The sequence below is a fragment of the Mustela nivalis genome (assembly GCF_964662115.1).
Source record: "Mustela nivalis genome assembly, chromosome: 9".
In the NCBI taxonomy this organism is placed as follows: domain Eukaryota; kingdom Metazoa; phylum Chordata; class Mammalia; order Carnivora; family Mustelidae; genus Mustela; species Mustela nivalis.
Genome location: NC_139028.1, coordinates 13,481,951 through 13,500,828, shown reverse-complemented (window position 1 = coordinate 13,500,828; position 18,878 = coordinate 13,481,951). Strand labels below are relative to the sequence as shown.

Genomic DNA, 18,878 nt, shown 5'->3' with positions numbered 1-18,878 from the left:
TAACATGAAGAGCAGGAAACAGCAGCACTCCCAGATATGAGTTTTAATCAGATTCCATTAACATTCAAATTCCTGGAGAGCAGAACAAATATACAGACCTCGCCTTGAAAATACATATTTCATCACAGTCTGGGAAATCTTATGCTGACATTTAATATATATATGATTAACCTCAAGGGTGCTTCTATAGGATTTTGTCAAAGCTTTTCCCACAAGTAGAATCCCAGTGAAAAATAAGCATCCCTCCTTTATAGCTAAAAAAGGTTAAGAAAAGAAGCCCTTCAAATACTAAGCCAAAACAAAACCAAGAGTTCCTTTTTTATGTAATAGTAACCTCAGTTACTAAACAGGGACATTTTGCCATGGTAACTCTGAGTACCTATAAGAAACACCAAGAGACAAAAAATATTCAGGCAATAAGCAAGCAGTTATGGGGATCAACCTAAAATAAGGGAAGAAATGACAAGACTTATTTCAAAAGCATAAGAAAAGAACAGTCTACAGTGTTCCAGGCCAGTGTACCAAAGAACAAGAGGCCTGCAGACATTTAAAGATTTCCAACAATGCTCATCAATTGTTCTCCATCTCCTTTAAGACAAAGCTACAGGAAACTTCCAGTGTAACTTTCAGAAATTTTCACTTATAAGTAAGAAACAAGAAATTAACACTCAACTATTTTCTAGTTTACATAATCTTTTTCTTTGCAGATCTTTAACAGATTATTCTAAAGTAAGACAGAGCCATTTCAACGAAGCCTCTCAGAGAACCAGGTTTTAGACAATGAGCTCTACCTTTGAGGATTCATAATCAGAACTGTAACATGAATACTTACAGGGCATACTCAGGTATAGGTAGCTTGCTCACATCAAATATTTCTTTATCCTTCATCAGATACACGGAGCGTATATAAGAGACAAAACACTGTAAAAATAAGTGGTTTCAATGCAGGATATGTAAAAGTCAGGAAAGGAAAAGAAATTTAAACCAGATAAAAGAAAATTAACCAAAGGAACAAATTCAACAGTCATAAAAAATCTTAAAAAATAGTTGAGCATATCTCCTTTCCACCAAAAAAACAAAACAAAACAAAAAACCTATCTTTTAAGAACTGTGATATTAGATTAGACTAAATTTGGTTTCATCAAACAACTCAACATAGACTATCACCTCAAAAAGCTATTCTAGAAGTTGGTATCATTTGTTGAAATACATATGGTAACATGGGGGAAAAATGTAGGCTTTGGGATCATACAGATGACAATCTGAGCTCCTTTTCTTACTGGCTGAGCAAATCTCTTGGGTCTCTGCCAGTTTCCTCTTCTATCAGAGATCACAACACCTTCTACTTCAAGTGTTACAGGAGAAACTAATCAAAACAATGCATCTAGAGTACGTGGGCATAGCTTCTGGAATACAATAAATATTAGTAAATACTAGGTATTAAGAGTAATTATTTTAGTAGTCAAAGGATATGTTTTCCAAGAAAATAAAATGTTACTGTATTTAAAATTAAGTTTAATAAAATGACAGAAAAAAACTTATCTCTAAAGCCTTCCATTTTATATTATTATCTCAATTAATTTGCCATCATCATCTCGTGCCATTTTTCTTCTGTTTAAAAAGAAAAAAAGTATCTTTATACCAAGAACTATATAAACCAAAAAGTATTCCTGATCCTTTGTCAGTCTTAACATAGGGAACAAAGATGATGAAATACATCAAAGCAAGTATTTATTATTTTAAAATTTTTAGAAAGTATATTTAATTCTCATTTATATATTTTCTGAACTTCAAATTTATTCTAACTTTAAGCCAATCCTTTCTTCAAACCATTTTCTCTGTCTTCATACGCATGAAAAACAATGAATGGTTCCAGTTCAAGGATAATTTTTTTCCCTATAATTGTTCACCAAAAAAAAGGTAAATAAATAAATATATATATATATATATATATATATATATATATATTTATATCTCACCCCTGTTACCTATCATTTTTCTTCTATCCAGATTATAATCAAAGGCTAGAAAATCACTTCTATGAAACTAGATAGCTTGCCGCTGTTGGCAATGCAGTTAGCCGTTCTGCTAAACCATGCGTGACACCCAATAAATCACATCATTTATTTCAATGCGCATTCTATAATCTTTGTTCTGGAAGGCTCATTTGTTGTATGCACAAACCAGTGAAACATCCTTCTAATGTTCCTTATTTCCCAATTCATAATTGAATGACCTCTTAGGTATGCACCAAGTCACGACATTTCAGAATCCATGTATAATATTTTTAAATGTGCATCCTATTTCCAAAACTGTTAAAAGAGTTAACTCCCAGCTCAAAGTCTGTCTACTAGACTAAAATATGCACACAAATGTTTGCATGTTCAAAAATTAAGAAAAAAAAATTTTTCCCTTTAAAGGCCTTTTTCATTAGGTTTCAGGTGAAGTGAGCTGTTAGAAACTCAACTTTGCACAGTTCCATATTTGGTTTTATTTCTCCTGATGTTTCATGGAAGTACTGAACAAAGTCACACATGAATTTCCGTCTCGGCCAGCTACTTAATACCTTACGTGACCTTGGACAATTTTTAATTTTCTCAATCTATTATTTACTCCTAAATAAAATCCCATCAATACTACCTCCCCGTGTGTTGTTGGGAAGACGAAGTTGAGAGCACATCAAACTGCCATGTAGCAGAGTCATGTCATGACTAAGTGCTTAACACCATGTAAGCATTCAAATTTTAGCTTTCATCACTCATGTTATTTTAAGCACAGTGAGGCTAACTTGATAAAATATAACATAAGCTAATTTTTAAAAAGAAATGTGAGATTTGCTCTTTAAATAAAACTTCCTTCCCGAGAATATTCAGTTTCCAAACCATAGCATAAAAGCCTGACTGACTACTGACCGTTTTTCTGCTCCGACTCCTCATCCAGTTAGGATGCTCTTTCCACATCACCTCCTCCTTCCTTCCCCTCACTTCATCTATCTGCTGAAATAGAATCCAACCTCTGAATCCTAACTCTCTTAACTCACTGCTGGCATGTTATGGGAGATGCAGAGACAGAGATTGTATGTAGATCTCATAACCTCAATGTAAGCAGAAGCATGATGAAAAGAGCTTTATAACAGGGACTCAAATATCTGTCCGTTTAATGACCAGGTAATGGTAAGCACAACATAAAACTATTCCCCTTCTTCTTTTCCTAAAGTATCTACTGCTGGGCACTCTAAGAATTAAAAAGTAAGTTTCACTGAAAGTGAGAATTCTTTGTATTTGCTAATCAAAAGGATTTCTAAGTCAAAAAAGTAATTAGGGAACATTAAGTCATATTTATAGACTAAAATTTCATTCCTAAAGACAATTTAATAAAAGTGCTGTGCTACGCTTTCTAGAAATTTAGCCTAACATAAGAAATTACAATAAGTGTGCTAAAGAAGCACAGAGCTGACTGACAGTTTCCCAGGTTACTCTAAGAAATACATAATCTTTTTAAAACTTAAAGAATACGATCAAGCTATCTGCGAACTGCACTACTTGAATATCTGAGGCATAACCATGAAGCCTAGAAGTAACAGAAAACGCTGAATTTTAACTTTATTATATGGTCCATTCCAACTAAGGTACCCAATTTACCAACAACTTACCCTTTGAGCTCTTTCTTTTAAATCTTGATCTTGTGCTAAAAATGCCTCCAATTTTTTCTGGATGTCTATAAGTTTTTCTGGGTTGATTCTTTATAACAACAACAAAAAAAAAGGTTAAACTAGGACATCTCAATTTTAGAAACTGAAGACAGCATATAGCATTTTCATAGTCTTCTCAATACTTTTAAATCTATAACATTATTTCTCATGTAGGAGCCAGAGTAGACTGAAATTATACTAGACATGAACTTGAATCACGTATTATGCATAACTTGGGGAGGGGAGGATCAAGATCGGAAATCTTTTCTCAAGACCCCAAGCTGAGTGAAAGATGCTAAGGTTAACATCCACTTATCATTGGTTACTTCTTATGTCCATGAAGTTGGAAAAGCCTCTCATGGGAGATCTACTGTCCATGAAATAAAATAAATGAAATCTAATGTCATTTTTGTAAGTATTTCCATTCTCAGTCAAATATCATAAAACTGGTTTTAAATAGTAAGTAAGAAGTCAAAAGATATAAATAACGTTTTCCTTACCTGGAAATTAGGTAAAAGAATCATTACTTAACTCCACCAAGGGAGGTTATAGGGAAGAATGAAATTCTTTCGGGGGTCTAGGTCTCACAAAAGAAATCCCACTTGTTTCCCTGAGTTAGACTGAACCATTTTGCTTCTGCAAAACCAGGGTGGTGGTAGGGGGGAATGGAGGAGGTGTTCTTTACTTTCTTTTAATTATAAAATCAAAGACACAAAAGGTAGAAAACCCTCACTGAGGCTCAACAATTAACAACTCACAACCTTTTTCCATCAAATCCTTACCCAAACCTTCTACCTCACCCCCAACTCCCCAAACACCTTCCAAGTTACTTCCTTCCAAGTAAAGACAGTGTTTGTTTCAAGGACCCCAGTGCAGTGAAACTCCGATCCTGATCAATTCTGCTGACAATCTAAACACCTTCAACAGACAGCACAATCCTCAAAAATGGACATATAACCCTACAAATCTTATCCAAAAGGTATAATCCTCTCAACCCCCAATGCCTGCTGAAGATAACAAGTTCTGTTTCATCTTATTTTCTCTATGAGCAATCTTCGAAAACTTGTTTAAAAAAAAAGGCAAACAAAAAGTCACAAACCAGACAGCAGCAGAAGACAAGAGGGAAGAGGAAATTAAGTGTACATAATTCAACATAATAATTCTGTGCCTCCGTTCTCCTAACAATCACATCAAGACAGCCAGCAGTTCTTACTTGATTTCCTTCACAGGCACTTTCTTCTGGAGAAGCTGCTGCACCATCCCTTTTTCTTCTGAGGGAAGCAGAATTAATAAGGCTTCACCATCCTCTTTGTACCTAAACAAATAAACAAAAAAATCTCTTCCACATCAGTGCAATCTACATTTTACATTTTAATAGTCTGATGAACATGTAACACAGAAGCAACTTAATGTAATCACTAAATTTTAGGAATAAAATTTTTTTAACTTCTGTGACAACAGAAAACTAGGGCTCTGAGCATCTTTTTCAAAATCTCACCATTAAATAGAATTCTGAGTGACTTTCAAGCTACATCACAGTAGGAGAGCCAGATCCTAAGAAACAAATCAATTAAAAAGAATTTCTCCTTTTTTTTTTCTTTATGCAGAGAGAGGCAGAGATAGATGGAGAGAGAGAATCTTAAGCAGGCTCCATGCCTAGCACAGAGCCCAGCACAGGGCTTGATCTCATGACCCTGAGATCACAATCTGAGCCTGAATCAAGATTCGGAGTCTTAATGGACTGAACCACCCAGGTGCACCTAAAAAGAATTTCTTAAATAGCTATCTGCCTATAGCAAAAAGACAATTTCCCATTCAAGTCACAAGAGAATCATAATATAATTAGTAATTTCAGAAACATGGTACCCAATACATTAAGGAAATCAAATCACCTTTCTGGGGATTTTATACCTTGGGAGTAACCTTGTTTAGTGGTGTCAGTTTTAAGAAAGGGATCTCTGCTCGAATCCATGTGCTTCTTCTCTTCCTTTACCTAGTATAATTCTTACTTCCTGCTAAACCACCAGAAATTTCTATTTAAGTGGGCCACACTACACCCACAGGTACTTGCGCTTTAGTGCCACCTGCATACAGATTTCCCTGATAACTCTGTGTTGGCCATTGTGTGCAAGCAGTAACACAAAATGGAACTGGAGGTCTGTGTAATTTTTTTTAAAAGAAACAAAAGAAAAAGTATTCTCATCAAAGCACTCTGTTCAGGGTTCATGCTATAAGGAACAAATTTTTACATATAAATAAATTATATAGTAAGAAAGGTGCCAGGCATAAACTGCAAGCAACACAAAGAAAAAGAACAGCCCTATCTTCAGTGATCTAACATTCGAGCTGACCAGAAAACACAAACACACACAAAAGCAGATCCCAGAGAACATCCCCCAAGATGGTACATTACTAAATGGAGAAGGACGACCAATAAATGCCACAAACTCAGAAGTGGAACAGACCACTCAGGCTTAGCCAGAGAAACACAAACTTGTCAGAGCAGACAGAATCTGAGGAGGACCTTGAAAGTCAACCCAAATAGGGAAAAGCTAAGGTCTTCCAAAGGGGGAGAATAGCACGAACAAAGGGGTAGAAACCAGAGAATACAAGGCAAACTTAGTTAACTAAAGACAGGAGAAAACCAATGGAAGCCATTGTCACTAAATGAAGAGCAGAAAAGAGTGTCAGAAAGAGACATCAGAGTCTGGTTTTGGAGGACTCTGGACACCTGTGTCTAGAGAGCTAGAATACCACCGCACGTAAGTACAATTTTATCATTGAACACTGGAGGGGAAAACTGTCTGTGTTGACTTACTGTAGGTACCATAAAGACAGAAGAGCAATTTTCGCCTTATGCTGATTTCAAAACTCCACTCCTACACACAAAGTGAAATTCCAGTGTAATATCTTTACAGAAATATCTGTATGTATACATGCACACACACAGAGAAAAGCATGAAATAAAATCGACCAAAAGTGCTAAGAGTTCTCTTTAATTCATAAATTTAACAAAATTTTAAGGGGCCACTAAATGCCAGGCAGTAAAACTAACATAGTTCTGGCTGTCACAGAGCTTACAGACTATCAGTGACAGACAGTAAAAGCAGTAACTAACAATAAAGTGGTGTGAGTGTTACGGTGGGCATAGGGGAAGCAGTAAAGACATGATCGAGAGCTCTACTGAATGTTGTCCAGGAGTCAAGAAAACTGCCCCAAGCAAATGACATCCAAGAACAGAAACCTAAAAAATTTGGAATTAGTCAAATATTAGAGAAGAGTCAAGTTTTCTGGGGAAAAAGGTAGCATTTGCGCAAATCCTTTGGATAGTTTCACCTTCTCTGTGCTTGTTAGCTTTTTCTAGGGTTTCTAAATGCATGTGTTTTAAACAGGGAGAGAAAGGAGTAAAGCTGAAACACACATTTACTCCTTTTACTATTTCATAAATGAGAAACTAACACTAAATACCTTCTCCTCATTTATTTCAACACCAAGTATTTCCATTCAAAATGTTTCATCATCACTTATTCAGAAGAAATATGAATTTAAAGCATGTCCCCTACACAGTGTTGGACTAAACCATCTGTGAAGGCAGAGATCACTAGTCTATGAAGTAGTTAGGTGACATCCAGAGCAGACAAGGGATGTGAGAGCCTCTCAAATTCCGAAGTCGGTACAGGGGTAAAGAGAAGTCTCAAAGGTATCAAAACAGCATCCACTGAAGCACAGGGATCTTCAGACGGAATCGGAAGCAGGAGTAATAAGCCTAATCATTACATCTACCTTGTCTACCCATTCACACACCCAGGGATAATCTGGAAGAATGGATCAGGAGTCAAGTCACACAGGGCCATATCCAAACCTTTTTACAACTCTAACAGCTAAAAGATAGATCTGCACAAGGTTAAGACAGAGTGTAGCACTGTAATTTAAAAGAACAAAATTCCCATACGAAAATGGAAAAAAATGTCCAAAGTCAAATCCTACAAGGCAAGAATCTATCAAAAATATCTTCACTGGCCACTTAGCTATTCAACATCACACACGTCTCTTCCCTGTAGCAACGTAAAGCACAAATATCTCCTCCACACCAATACCCAAAAATTTCCAGTAAGCTTTCATTTCAGAAATAAAAACATCTCTAAGAAGCACATTTCTTTTCTTTTCTCTTTTTTTTCAAATGCTTACAAGGACAGTCTATTTACCCATGAGTTAGCTTTTTGTATTTCAAAAGCAATATCCAAGGACTGAGGCTTGGTATATGTATAAAGAGAAATAAATGTTCTTCACAAGATCTACATTTTGGAAATCCAGATTAGACAGGTTGTTGTAAGAAACATTCTAAGCAACAAATAAAAAGCCCTGCATCTGAAACACACACACACACACAAAATCTCATTTTTACCATCAGTAGTAACATCATGTCACATTTCTGCAGCCTTTTAGAATTTAGGAGGAACTTCATTTTATATTAATTTGCTAGTCTTTTACATGCAAGCAAGTGGTAGAGGATGCAAATAAATTTCTGGAAAGACCAGGACCTACTAAAAAAACAAACAAACCACAACAACAACAACAAAACAGAAATCTAGAACAAAAACAAAAACCACTGGCTAATCATTATATATCAGAGGCTTTAAGCTTTCAGTTCATTACCTTTTTCAGCTCTACCAAGACTTCCTCCAGAAAGAAGGGTCCTTAATAGGTTGATCAAGATTGTCTGACACCAAGAAGCTTACCTTCACATTCTACAGCTCACTGGCATTTCTAGCTAAACTTGGGAGACCCAGACCACTGACTTCTGGGTCCCAAGAGTAATTCTTTCACTGAAATAACCTCGAAACAACCTCTGGCCAGAGGAAGGAGAGACAGCCCTGCCATTCTGACAATAAATTGCCTTTTGCCCAATAACCACTAGTCCTCAACTACTTCAATGCCTATTCCCCAACACACCAACTCCACTCCAGCTGAAACTTTAAGTGTCCCTTAAACTCTGTCCACTCAGACCTCCAACCACTGCTGTAGCAAGATCTGGCAGTGTTCATGACTGCCTGCTATTCTCAGTTCTCCCAGCCTGGCTCTCCAAGTTACAGATCAGGCTGGAAGAGAATGTTAGAATAATTCCCTTCTTGTAATTTTAAAAATACATAGGCAAACATATATGAAAATTTTTGTAGGTGGTGAGATGCAGGTGGTATATTCTGCCAACATCTAGAATCTGTATCATGAACAAACACTATTTTTATAACAAAACACAAGTTATTATGAAGTAGAAAGCAAAAAGTGTATATGCTTTTAAAATCTACATCTTTTGTGCCATTCTCACTTCACTGAACATCTTAGTATTTATCTTAGTACTTAGTACTATCAGTATTAGGGTACTTCCTTATCTCCACCAGTATTTCTGAGGACATACATGAACATACTTTTCCCACCCACCATACATTTGTATTTAAAAGCTGCTCACTAAGTATCTGGTGAGTGGACAGATGAAAACAAGCCACCAGAGGGTGCATAACCAGACTGGATTTAGAGTCAAAAGAATCCGAGCCCCAGCTGTACTATTCATTGGCTCTGTAACTGTGGATAATGAGTCATTTTATCACCATATACTGCATTCTTATTTATAAATTAACAGTTTGAAGGAAACAATCCAGGTCCCTTCAGAATCTAATGTCCTATACCTGTGATTCTTAACATAGAAGCTATTGTCACAATATAAGTAGGACCAGGAGATGGAGAAACAGAGACAACTCTTGGGCACTCTGCGATTCCAAAGCCTTCTTTCTCTGCCCCTCCCTGCATCTCCTTCTCTCCTCCCTATGTCTTTACCTTACCTGTGGCAACAGCCCCACGGCGCCTGTCACTGAGGGACAACAGTGCAGTCGGCCCTGCGAAGGCACACAGGCAGCCATAGGAATCAGACTCCAACGCTTCTGTTCCTCGTGCACAACGTGGCACAAAGGAGAGCTTATTCCGGGAGAAGGGGGATCTCTGACTCACAGAACATCTAAAGACTCTACACTAGATTTAAAAGAAAAGGACAGACTGGGAAATATTCTGGGAAAAATAAAGTCACGTGTAGCATGAGATCTTGGAAATACAGAAGGTATACCAGAAGACGCTCAACAATTTGAAACAATTCAGGGAAACTGGAAAGAAAGCAAGTTGGCTAACATGCGTTGCATGGAAAGCTTCTAACAAACTGATGACGAACAAGGATTTAGGGAATTCACAGAGAAAGGGCAAAAATCATTAGAGTCCATCAACTCTGGCCCCAGAATTTTAAAAAAGACTAAGTGTTTATACATTAAAAACAAGAAGAAAACAAATAAAAGTAGTGCCTAAAAATTATACTAGGTGAAATTATACTTTCTGGAAACTACTGAAAGAAGTGATTAACCCCATTTTATAGGAGAAGAAATTGAGGCTTAAAGAGATTAAGAACTGGTCACAGAGTCCAAATCCATCAGGCAGCAGAGCCAGATCCAAAACTAAATTTCTTGACTTTTAAAGAGACTCTTGATCAACTAGGGAGTATCTGTCTCTCGGATTCCAAATAAAAAAGGAAAATGGATATAGTTTTAGTTTATCTTCATGATCATGAATGGCAGCAAATTTAAGTAAAGTTATCTACCTTCCTTCCTTCTTCCAGCACCTGGCTTTCATGCCTTCTAGAAGCCCCACCTGAGAGCAGCAGCCACTAGATTTTACTAAATGAAAATATCTGGTTTGGGGCACACCAGCAAGAACAGGAGTCATAGGGTCAGAAAGACCCAAGTACAAATCCCAGCCCTGGCATTTCCCAAGGGATCTTAGACACATTTTACTTCACAATCCCTGAGAAATCATTTCCTAACAGAACAGCCTCTCCCACAAGACCAATATAAAGACCAAATGAGTTCTTGTATTTGTTCACTTAATAGATATCTGAGTGTCAGAAAGTAAATGGCTAAGCCACAACCCGCTCATTCCCTTAGGAAAGAGGATCCTCTTGCTGAAAATGAGAAAGTGACACAGTCAAGTCTCCTCATAAATATACGAATGACAGGCCTCCTGGGAAACAAACATGGCACACGCTAGCATATGAGCCCTCAACTACAGATGCTAAGGACAGGATGTCCCAGGTCTGTTTAAACGTGTGGATACAAGGGATAGGTCTCTGTAGGCAGCGTGTGACCAAGTACACCAATGGGCCATCTGTGGAAGGGATAAACGGCACAACTAGCTTAGCGACTGTGAGGTCAGACTGGACCACAGCCTACCCTGAGATGTTGAGAATGGCCCTGTGGAACTATGGTGGAGGTCCCAGACCTCTTACTGCTCACAGATCCCTTACTATTTGTTACCTTCCTACATCCTTGAAACTGTTAGGAAAGCTTGATATTAGGTGTGATAGGCCACTACTAAAATGGCTCCCAGAAATCTGGGCCTTCTTACATTCACACCCTTGTGACCCTCCCCACACTGAGTAAGGCTGATTTGTGGAACCATTAGGATATGACAGGTAAGATGGAGTTTGAGTTTCAAGTCTAGGTCATAAAAGACACTGCTGCTTTCACTTTACCCTGTCTTACCCTCTCCCTTACTCTCACTGATGAGGCCATCTACTATGTTATAAAAAAGCCCCACAAAAAGAAAAACCACAAGCAAGGACCTCAGAGACACCTGCAACGTGAATGAGCTTGTCACGGGACCCACCACCAGCGGAGCCTGCAAGTACTGTGTGACACCTTGACTACAGTCTTGTGAGGACACAAATGAGCAGCCAGGGATGAGCCGCACCTGATTTCTGATCCACAGAAACCGGGAGAAATGATTCTTGCTTTAAGCCACTGTACTGTGCTATTGCAGTAGCACAGTATACTGTGGTTACACTGCAGTAGCTTAATTAATTTTAGGTAAGCTCTGATTCCTGAGTCTGATTTGACAAAGTAATTGTGTTATCTGAACCGTCTACTCTGTGCCAAGCCCTGTTTAAAGGTATATCAATTAAGTAGACATATTTCCTTGCCTTTATGGAGCTTCCATTCTAGTGAAGAGAAAGGAAAACAATATACTAAGGAAAAGCCCTAGTATATTTGAAGGTACTGGTATGGAAAAAAGAAAGTACAGAGTGAGGTGAGGAGGAATGATTAGTGCAGGTTAAGAAAGATAGCCATGCCGATGCTCAAGGAAAAACCATTCCAGAAAAAGAAACTGTAACTTAAAGGGGCCAAGAGGGAAAAACATGCCCAGCATGAAGGAGAAAGAGCTCTACCAGTGTGAAGCATAGGAGCAGAGGGGAACAGAAAGTACAGTTGGAAGGGCTTGAATAATAAATATCAAGTCACTGGCTTTTATTTGGAGTGAATAGGAAGCCATCAGAGGGCTGACATGATCTGACTTGTGTTTAAAAGGATCACTGTGCCTGCTGTGTTGAGAACAGACTGCAGGAGAGCAAGGGGAAAGCTCCCAGAACTAACCGACTCCTAAGAAATATCAGCCCACTTATCAACCTCTGTAGCTAACCTGGCCCATCTCCATCCCAGCTCAATGCTTCTTGATGCAAAATAAAGAACTGGTTTTGCCCTTTGAAAAAAACAAAAAAACTTTAAATTTCTAAATGGCAACCAAACCAAGGCAGAAAGCCATGTAAAGCCATGTAAAGAACCATTATCCGGGGACGCCTGGGTGGCTCAGTTGGTTAAGCAGCTGCCTTCGGCTCAGGTCATGATCCCAGCGTCCTGGGATCGAGTCCCACATCGGGCTCCTTGCCCTCTGCAGGGAGCCTGCTTCTCCCTCTGACTCTGCCTTCCACTCTGTCTGCCTATGCTCGCTCTCGCTCACTCTCTCTCTGACAAATAAATAAATTAAAAAAAAATAAAATAAAATAAAGAACCATTATCCGGGGCACCTGGGTGGCTCTGTGAGCTGAAGCCTCTGCCTTCAGCTCAGGTCATGATATCAAGGTCCTGGGATTGAGTCCTGGGCTCTCTGCTCGCCAGGGAGCGTGCTTCCCCCTCTCTCTCTCGGCCTGCCTCTCTGCCTACTTGTGATCTCTCTCTCCCAAATAAATAAATAAAATCTTTAAAAAAAAAAAAAAAAGAACCATTATCTACCTAGAAGAAGCAGGCTGAAAATAAGATCTTCATAAATCTAAGCTAAAGGAATTAAAGAAGCAAGAATCTCCACCAGCAAAGATTGCTCCCATCTCATACCTAAATATATTCAGGGTAACCTTCAGTAAATTAAAGCTCATGGAAATTGTCTTTTACTTTTATTATTTCAATTTACAAAACAATTAAGGACACTTTAAAAAAATTCCCTTTATTATCTATTCCATAAAGTACCAGTATTTTCCACAAACCATAAACTCTTCTAAGTTATCACAGCAAAAATTTGAACTACTTTGCATCTTCATCTGTGCTGGTTGGTTTAAACTGCTGCCCAGGAGCGTGCAAAGCAAAGAGTTGGCCTCTGCTGCCCCCTAGTGGAACCATACTCTGCTATCTACATCATTCACAAAGTCTGAGATCAGGCAGGAAAGGCTTAGGGGAATACCACTGGAATTATTTTACCCCAACTCTAGAAAACAACAGTTGCACATATATAAACACATCTTTTTTTTTTTTTTTAAGTAACCTCTAGGCCCAACGTGGGTCTCTCACTGATGAACTTGAGATCAAGAGTGGCATACTCTACCAATTGAGCCAGCCAGGCACTGACTCTCACCTTTTATAATTAAACTCCCAACAGTTACATATGAACAGTTATTTATAACTCATATCTTCCATCCAAAGACCTCTACTCTCCAAATAAAATAAAAGCACTTATAAAAAAAAAGAGTGGGGTGAGTGAGCCTGGGTGGCTCAGTGGGTGAAGCATCCAATGCTTGATCTCAGCTCAGGTCTTGACCTCAGGGTTGTGAGTTCAAGTGTTGCATTAGACTCCACACTGGGCGTGAGGCCTATTCTTAAAAATTAATTAATAGATTAATTAATTTGAAAAAAATTTTTAAAGAGGAATATCTAATGTATGCCTACTTTTCATTACCAAATATTTTTTATTTTCAAATGGGCATCATCTTGAGAAATGGAAAAGCTTGCTTTTATGAGTATCAAGCACTGCAAGCCCTAAAGACAATCGTTTTTAAGTACACTATGTCACAGAATAAAGCTTGATAAAATTATATTCATATTCCTTGCCTCACCTGTCTCTAAATGAGACTGTCTCAGTCTCTAAATGAGATCACTTTGTTAAAAGGGGTGTGGATGGTTAAGGAAAAAAGACAAAATTTTTCTCAATACTACGATCAAGAGAATTTTAGGTGAATAAATTTAAACAAAGTACTTCAAGAAAAGTACCGGAATCACCATTTCCACTCAGCTAAATCACATAAAGGAAAAAAAGATTCCTCAAACCTTAGCTATTTTGCCACAAAGCAATGAATTCATTTCTCTATATTCATAATATTACAGCTCACCTCCACAAGTAAACACTATCTGGCAACCCAGTTTTAATTACAGCATAAACACAGGATTTTAATTAGTTTCAAATTTTAATTTAGCCTTATTCAATTCAATTATCCAGTCTCATGGCCCAAGAAACTTTCTAATTATCTGTAAGCCCACTAATGGCAACTTTTAAACTGCAATTTCACTATTTCTCTTATTAAACTGCCCAAGAAAAAAAAAAGGATTGCATGTCCTAAACATTCCCACTGACTACTCATCTAAAAGAGTCAATTCAAACATTTTTAATTGGTTACAAGGGATCAAAACAGACTTGTACTTTAAAAATTAATGACATTAGATATTACAATAGTTTTTCAAATTAGTATTTTCTCTTCAAATACAATAGTGATGTTGCTGTAGCTACCTTCATCTCCCGTCATTAGGACCAATTTAACCTTCACCTTGGTATGTTCGACTACATAAGACTTTCAACAACCTCTCTGGGAACCAAAAACCTTGAAATAATCCTCTCTGGTGAACTGTTTTCTGATGCAGCGAGATGTCCAATCATTTTCATAAAAGAAAAGTAATTGTAAAATACTATTTAAAAGTGTTCTATAGGGTGGCTCAGTCAGTTAAGCATCTGCCTCCGGCTCAGGTCATGATCTCAGGATCCTGGGATCAAGCCCCACGTCAGGCTCCCTGCTTCACGGGAAGCCTGCTTCTCCCTCTCCCTCTGCCCCTCCCCCTGCTTGTGTGCTCTCATGCTCTCTGACAAATAAATCAAATAAACAAATAAAAGTGTTCTATAAAGAAATGTATTTGCCCTATCTCCAAACCAAATGGCGAAACTAACAAGCCCGTGTGCCCCTGGAGCAGTATGCTCATGAAAAGCCACGCCCCACCTTATCCAGATTGCAAACGTGTGCACAGGTACATGTACGGATTCATACATACTATCCATTTACTGAAGAACATGAAATATTGGAGGAACATTCATTCCACCAACCACCACTCACGACTTCTGAGTCTCTCACTATGAAAGCTAACCCAAACAGGTGCCCATACGAGCATCAATGATACACCACCCACCTTTCCATAAAATGAAAAACAAGACCTCTGTTCTAACCAGGTCCAATTTCCTTAGACCCCATGAGAAGCTGAAATGTCACCAGTCTACAGGCAAGTCTGTCTGAAGGCATGATGACACCATATACAGAACCCACTTCTAACTCAACTGCTTATTCAAATTACATTGTTAATTGCAATAAAAACACTCTTGACCCCAAAGTACATAAATAGTTTTATCTTTCACTATTGTTCTATCCTCTCTCTTGATGCTGGACACAAGAAATGTGCTAGACTACATTTTGATTATAGTCCATGTTTAATGGCCCACAAGGTAAATGTGACTCAAGCAATCAAACGTTATTAAGACGAAAAATGAATAGAAGGAGAGCTCTATTTGTTCTCAGGTGACAGGACGACATGAAAAACCTTCACATCAGCCAAAACATACAACAAAATTCACCAGATATGACCAAAATTTTTTTTTCTTCAAAGTCATTCAAACACTATGGATTCAAAGAAATTTAAAATAACTACACACTGAAGAGATTTAATAGAGAAACAAGGGACAGGGTACACTTGGGGCTACCTGCTGGAAGGGACACAGGGCAAGCAGAAGGACAAGTCTGTTGGAGACGATACATTCTGCTTGGAAGATGGTTTAAATCTTGGGTCTAAAGATCCTGCCATCTCTGGGAAACCATTCAGCACAAGTCGTGACTTAAAAATCGGAAGAAACTGTTGGACCAGTCAGAATAACATGTGGTGTCTCTTCCATCATCAAGTATCAATGTCTCACTGACAACCATGTTATAAATACTCATCCAGTTTCAGTGAGAAAGTAAATGCTACAAGGTAAATCCAAAAAAACTGTCCATCTGTGGCAAATCATAATCACTCATAAACCTACTATGATTATTTATATTATTCCCAATTCTCAACCTTTACAAAGGTCAGTAAGATGAATATCTTTACTGAAATTTTACCCATCTCTTTTCTTAAGATCAGTGTTTCAATACTGAATGTGAGGCATGAGGAGGAAAGCTAAGGCTTTGGTTAATTGTTACCAAATGCTCTCCAGAAAGATGCTCATCAGTTACCATTCTATCAACAGCTTACTTTCCCGACTGCAATAGCAAAGAAATGAGTCAGCATACCTACCTGGCAGTTCTACCTGCTCTGTGAATATACGTGTTGGCATCCTCTGGACAATCAAACTGAAGAACCCAATTCACAGCTGGGAAATCTGTACATAAGGAATGTCAAGTTAAGAAATCAGTTTCAAGATCTACCATGCTGTACTACATTTTTTTTTTAAAGATTTTATTTATTTATTTGAAAGAGAGAGAGAGGTTACACAAGCAGGGGTGGGGCAGAGGAGGGAAGAAGCAGACCCCCTGCTGAATACAGAGTTCAATGCAGGGCTGGATCCCAGGACCCTGAGATCATGACCCGAACCAAAGGCAGATGCTTAACCTACTGAACCACCCAGCTGACCCACTGTTTTTATTTTACAAGATTATTTGCAGGGCTTTCCATCACATCAAACTCATCTGTGAATTTTATTAAAAATAAAATTCATTGCATGAACCAAGAGATAAACAATTCTCCTTTGATAGGAGTGTTTGAATATGAAGATTACTTTGTATCTGACACAGAAGAGATAGCTTAGTGTCAGACAAATAATGAAATATCCTGATATTTAATTACCTAAAAGGACCCACTTCTCATGGGCTCCTGGTGAACTATAAAACTGAGTTCTCAATTTAAATGAAACTTTACATTCCTTGCTCTTCCCATCTCCATTCAAATTAATGATATCTTTCTAAGTCCCTTTTTCTCATTTCTCAGCAATAATTATTCTGTACACATATTTGGCTACAGAAGTTTTCATTCATTTCCAGACACTGTGTTCTCAACTGTGTCTCTCTCTGTCAAATAAATAAAATCTTTTTTTAAAAATCTTAAAAAAAAAAAAAAAAAAAGAACAGGACATGCACGTAACAACTCAAATTTACCTCCCATGCTGCACCCTTACTGAAAAAGCTACAGGGAATGAGATTTTATTTACTTTTTATTTTATTTTTAAGCAATCTCTACACCCAGTGTGGGACACAAACTTACAACCGAAAAACCAAGAGTCACATGCTACACCAACTGAGCCAGCCAGGCACCCCTACAGAATAGATTATAAATGTTTTAAAAGAGAATGAGAAAATAAATCAAGAAAGAGGAAGAGATCTGGATAGAAGAGTCCCAGGATGACAAATGTGTATGACGTTTACGGAGCAACAGTCCAGGTGAGAGCTGAAGACAGAGGCTGTAAGAGGGTCTCAAGGAAGAGAGAAACAGACTGCATCTGAACTGTTAGAAAAGCAAGCATGAGACATCTGCTAGGACAGTTGAAAAAGATCAGAACTGGGATCACAAACTAAGCAAATCTTAATTAACTATTAACTTAAAAACACAAATAAAAGATTGGAGACAACTGGTATACCACTTCCTCAGCAGACTATTACACAGCCCAAACAAGTTAAATACAAAATGCTGATTTTACCAAAGTCCTGGCATAATGATATAGGCTAGAGAGCTTTAAAAATATGCATGCTTAGCTACAGCCTCCAGTCACACAGGAATAAATGCATATGATGTCTGAGATATGTTTTAAAATATTCCCAGACCAACAGGGAGATGGAAAGAAATAAGGGAATTATGAAAAAGATCATCAGTAAAGCTGGGTAGTATATATGAAGATACACTGGATGTATCATTCATGTGTATATAAAATCTGTCACAGTCATTAACATAAAGTAACTGAAAAATTTACCACCTATTTATTCTCATGTTGTATTCACAAACTTCCTCTAATTTACTTCCGTACCCCATCCCGCCACCATAAAGCCACCAGCTGTAAAACAGTATCAGTGATTTCTTGAAAGCTGAAGTACATTAAGTATGTTTTTAAAATAAAACTATTTAGTGACAAAATGTGACTTCAAATATTCTTATTAAGTTGTAATATTTTATCAAGTTTCCAATTTTCGAAGAAACAGAGTAGTTTTTCCTCTTATCTTTAAACCTTTAATCCTCCTTTGATTTTGTGGGCTCCTCAGGATTCTAGGATTACTTTCATAAACAATAAGCACAAAAGGTGAAAACACATTTTTCATTGATAGAGCCTTAATTTAATTTACATGTTTTTCTAAGAGAAGAAGGACCAATTTTTTGAATGAAACTATGAATTCCCAAATCCATCCCTTTATAAGCAAATTCTATAAGACACGATTCCAGAATATTTTCTGCTAAGCTCTTACCCAGCCCCCTGGCAGCAATATCAGTAGCAAAGAGCACAGCGGCTCTCTTGCGGACAAATTCGTTGTAGACTTCCATCCTTCTCATCTGCTGCTGGCGGCCATGCAGGGCAAGGATAGAGATGCCAGGACGGAGCCGGCAGAACACTCGGTACAGATACTGAACCTAGACATGAACAGGGAAAAGAGTTTGGTACTTCAGGACAGCAGCAGCACAGCAAGCTTATGAGATGAACAGCAAAAATGCTTTAAGGAGCACAAGTTTCACCAATTAAAAAATGCGGAGCAGAGAAGGGAAAATGCAGTCTTAGAGGTAAGGTCTTCAAGCACTTTTTGATCACATTATTTCCTATGAGAATTTATTTAAAAATA

The 18,878-nt window shown here is 37.8% G+C and overlaps 1 protein-coding gene across 1 annotated transcript in view; it reads right to left on the bottom strand.

The window, feature by feature from the left end:
• DDX10 (DEAD-box helicase 10) overlaps positions 1–18,878 on the bottom strand; it is a 270,830-nt gene that overhangs the window by 224,514 nt on the left and 27,438 nt on the right. The window contains exons 8-12 of the mRNA XM_082683226.1: positions 18,510–18,672; positions 16,357–16,441; positions 4,905–5,006; positions 3,653–3,740; positions 833–921 (exon numbers count right to left, since the gene is read on the bottom strand). Of these exons, the coding sequence (XP_082539352.1) occupies positions 833–921; positions 3,653–3,740; positions 4,905–5,006; positions 16,357–16,441; positions 18,510–18,672 (527 nt within the window). The remainder of the gene's footprint in view (positions 1–832; positions 922–3,652; positions 3,741–4,904; positions 5,007–16,356; positions 16,442–18,509; positions 18,673–18,878) is intronic.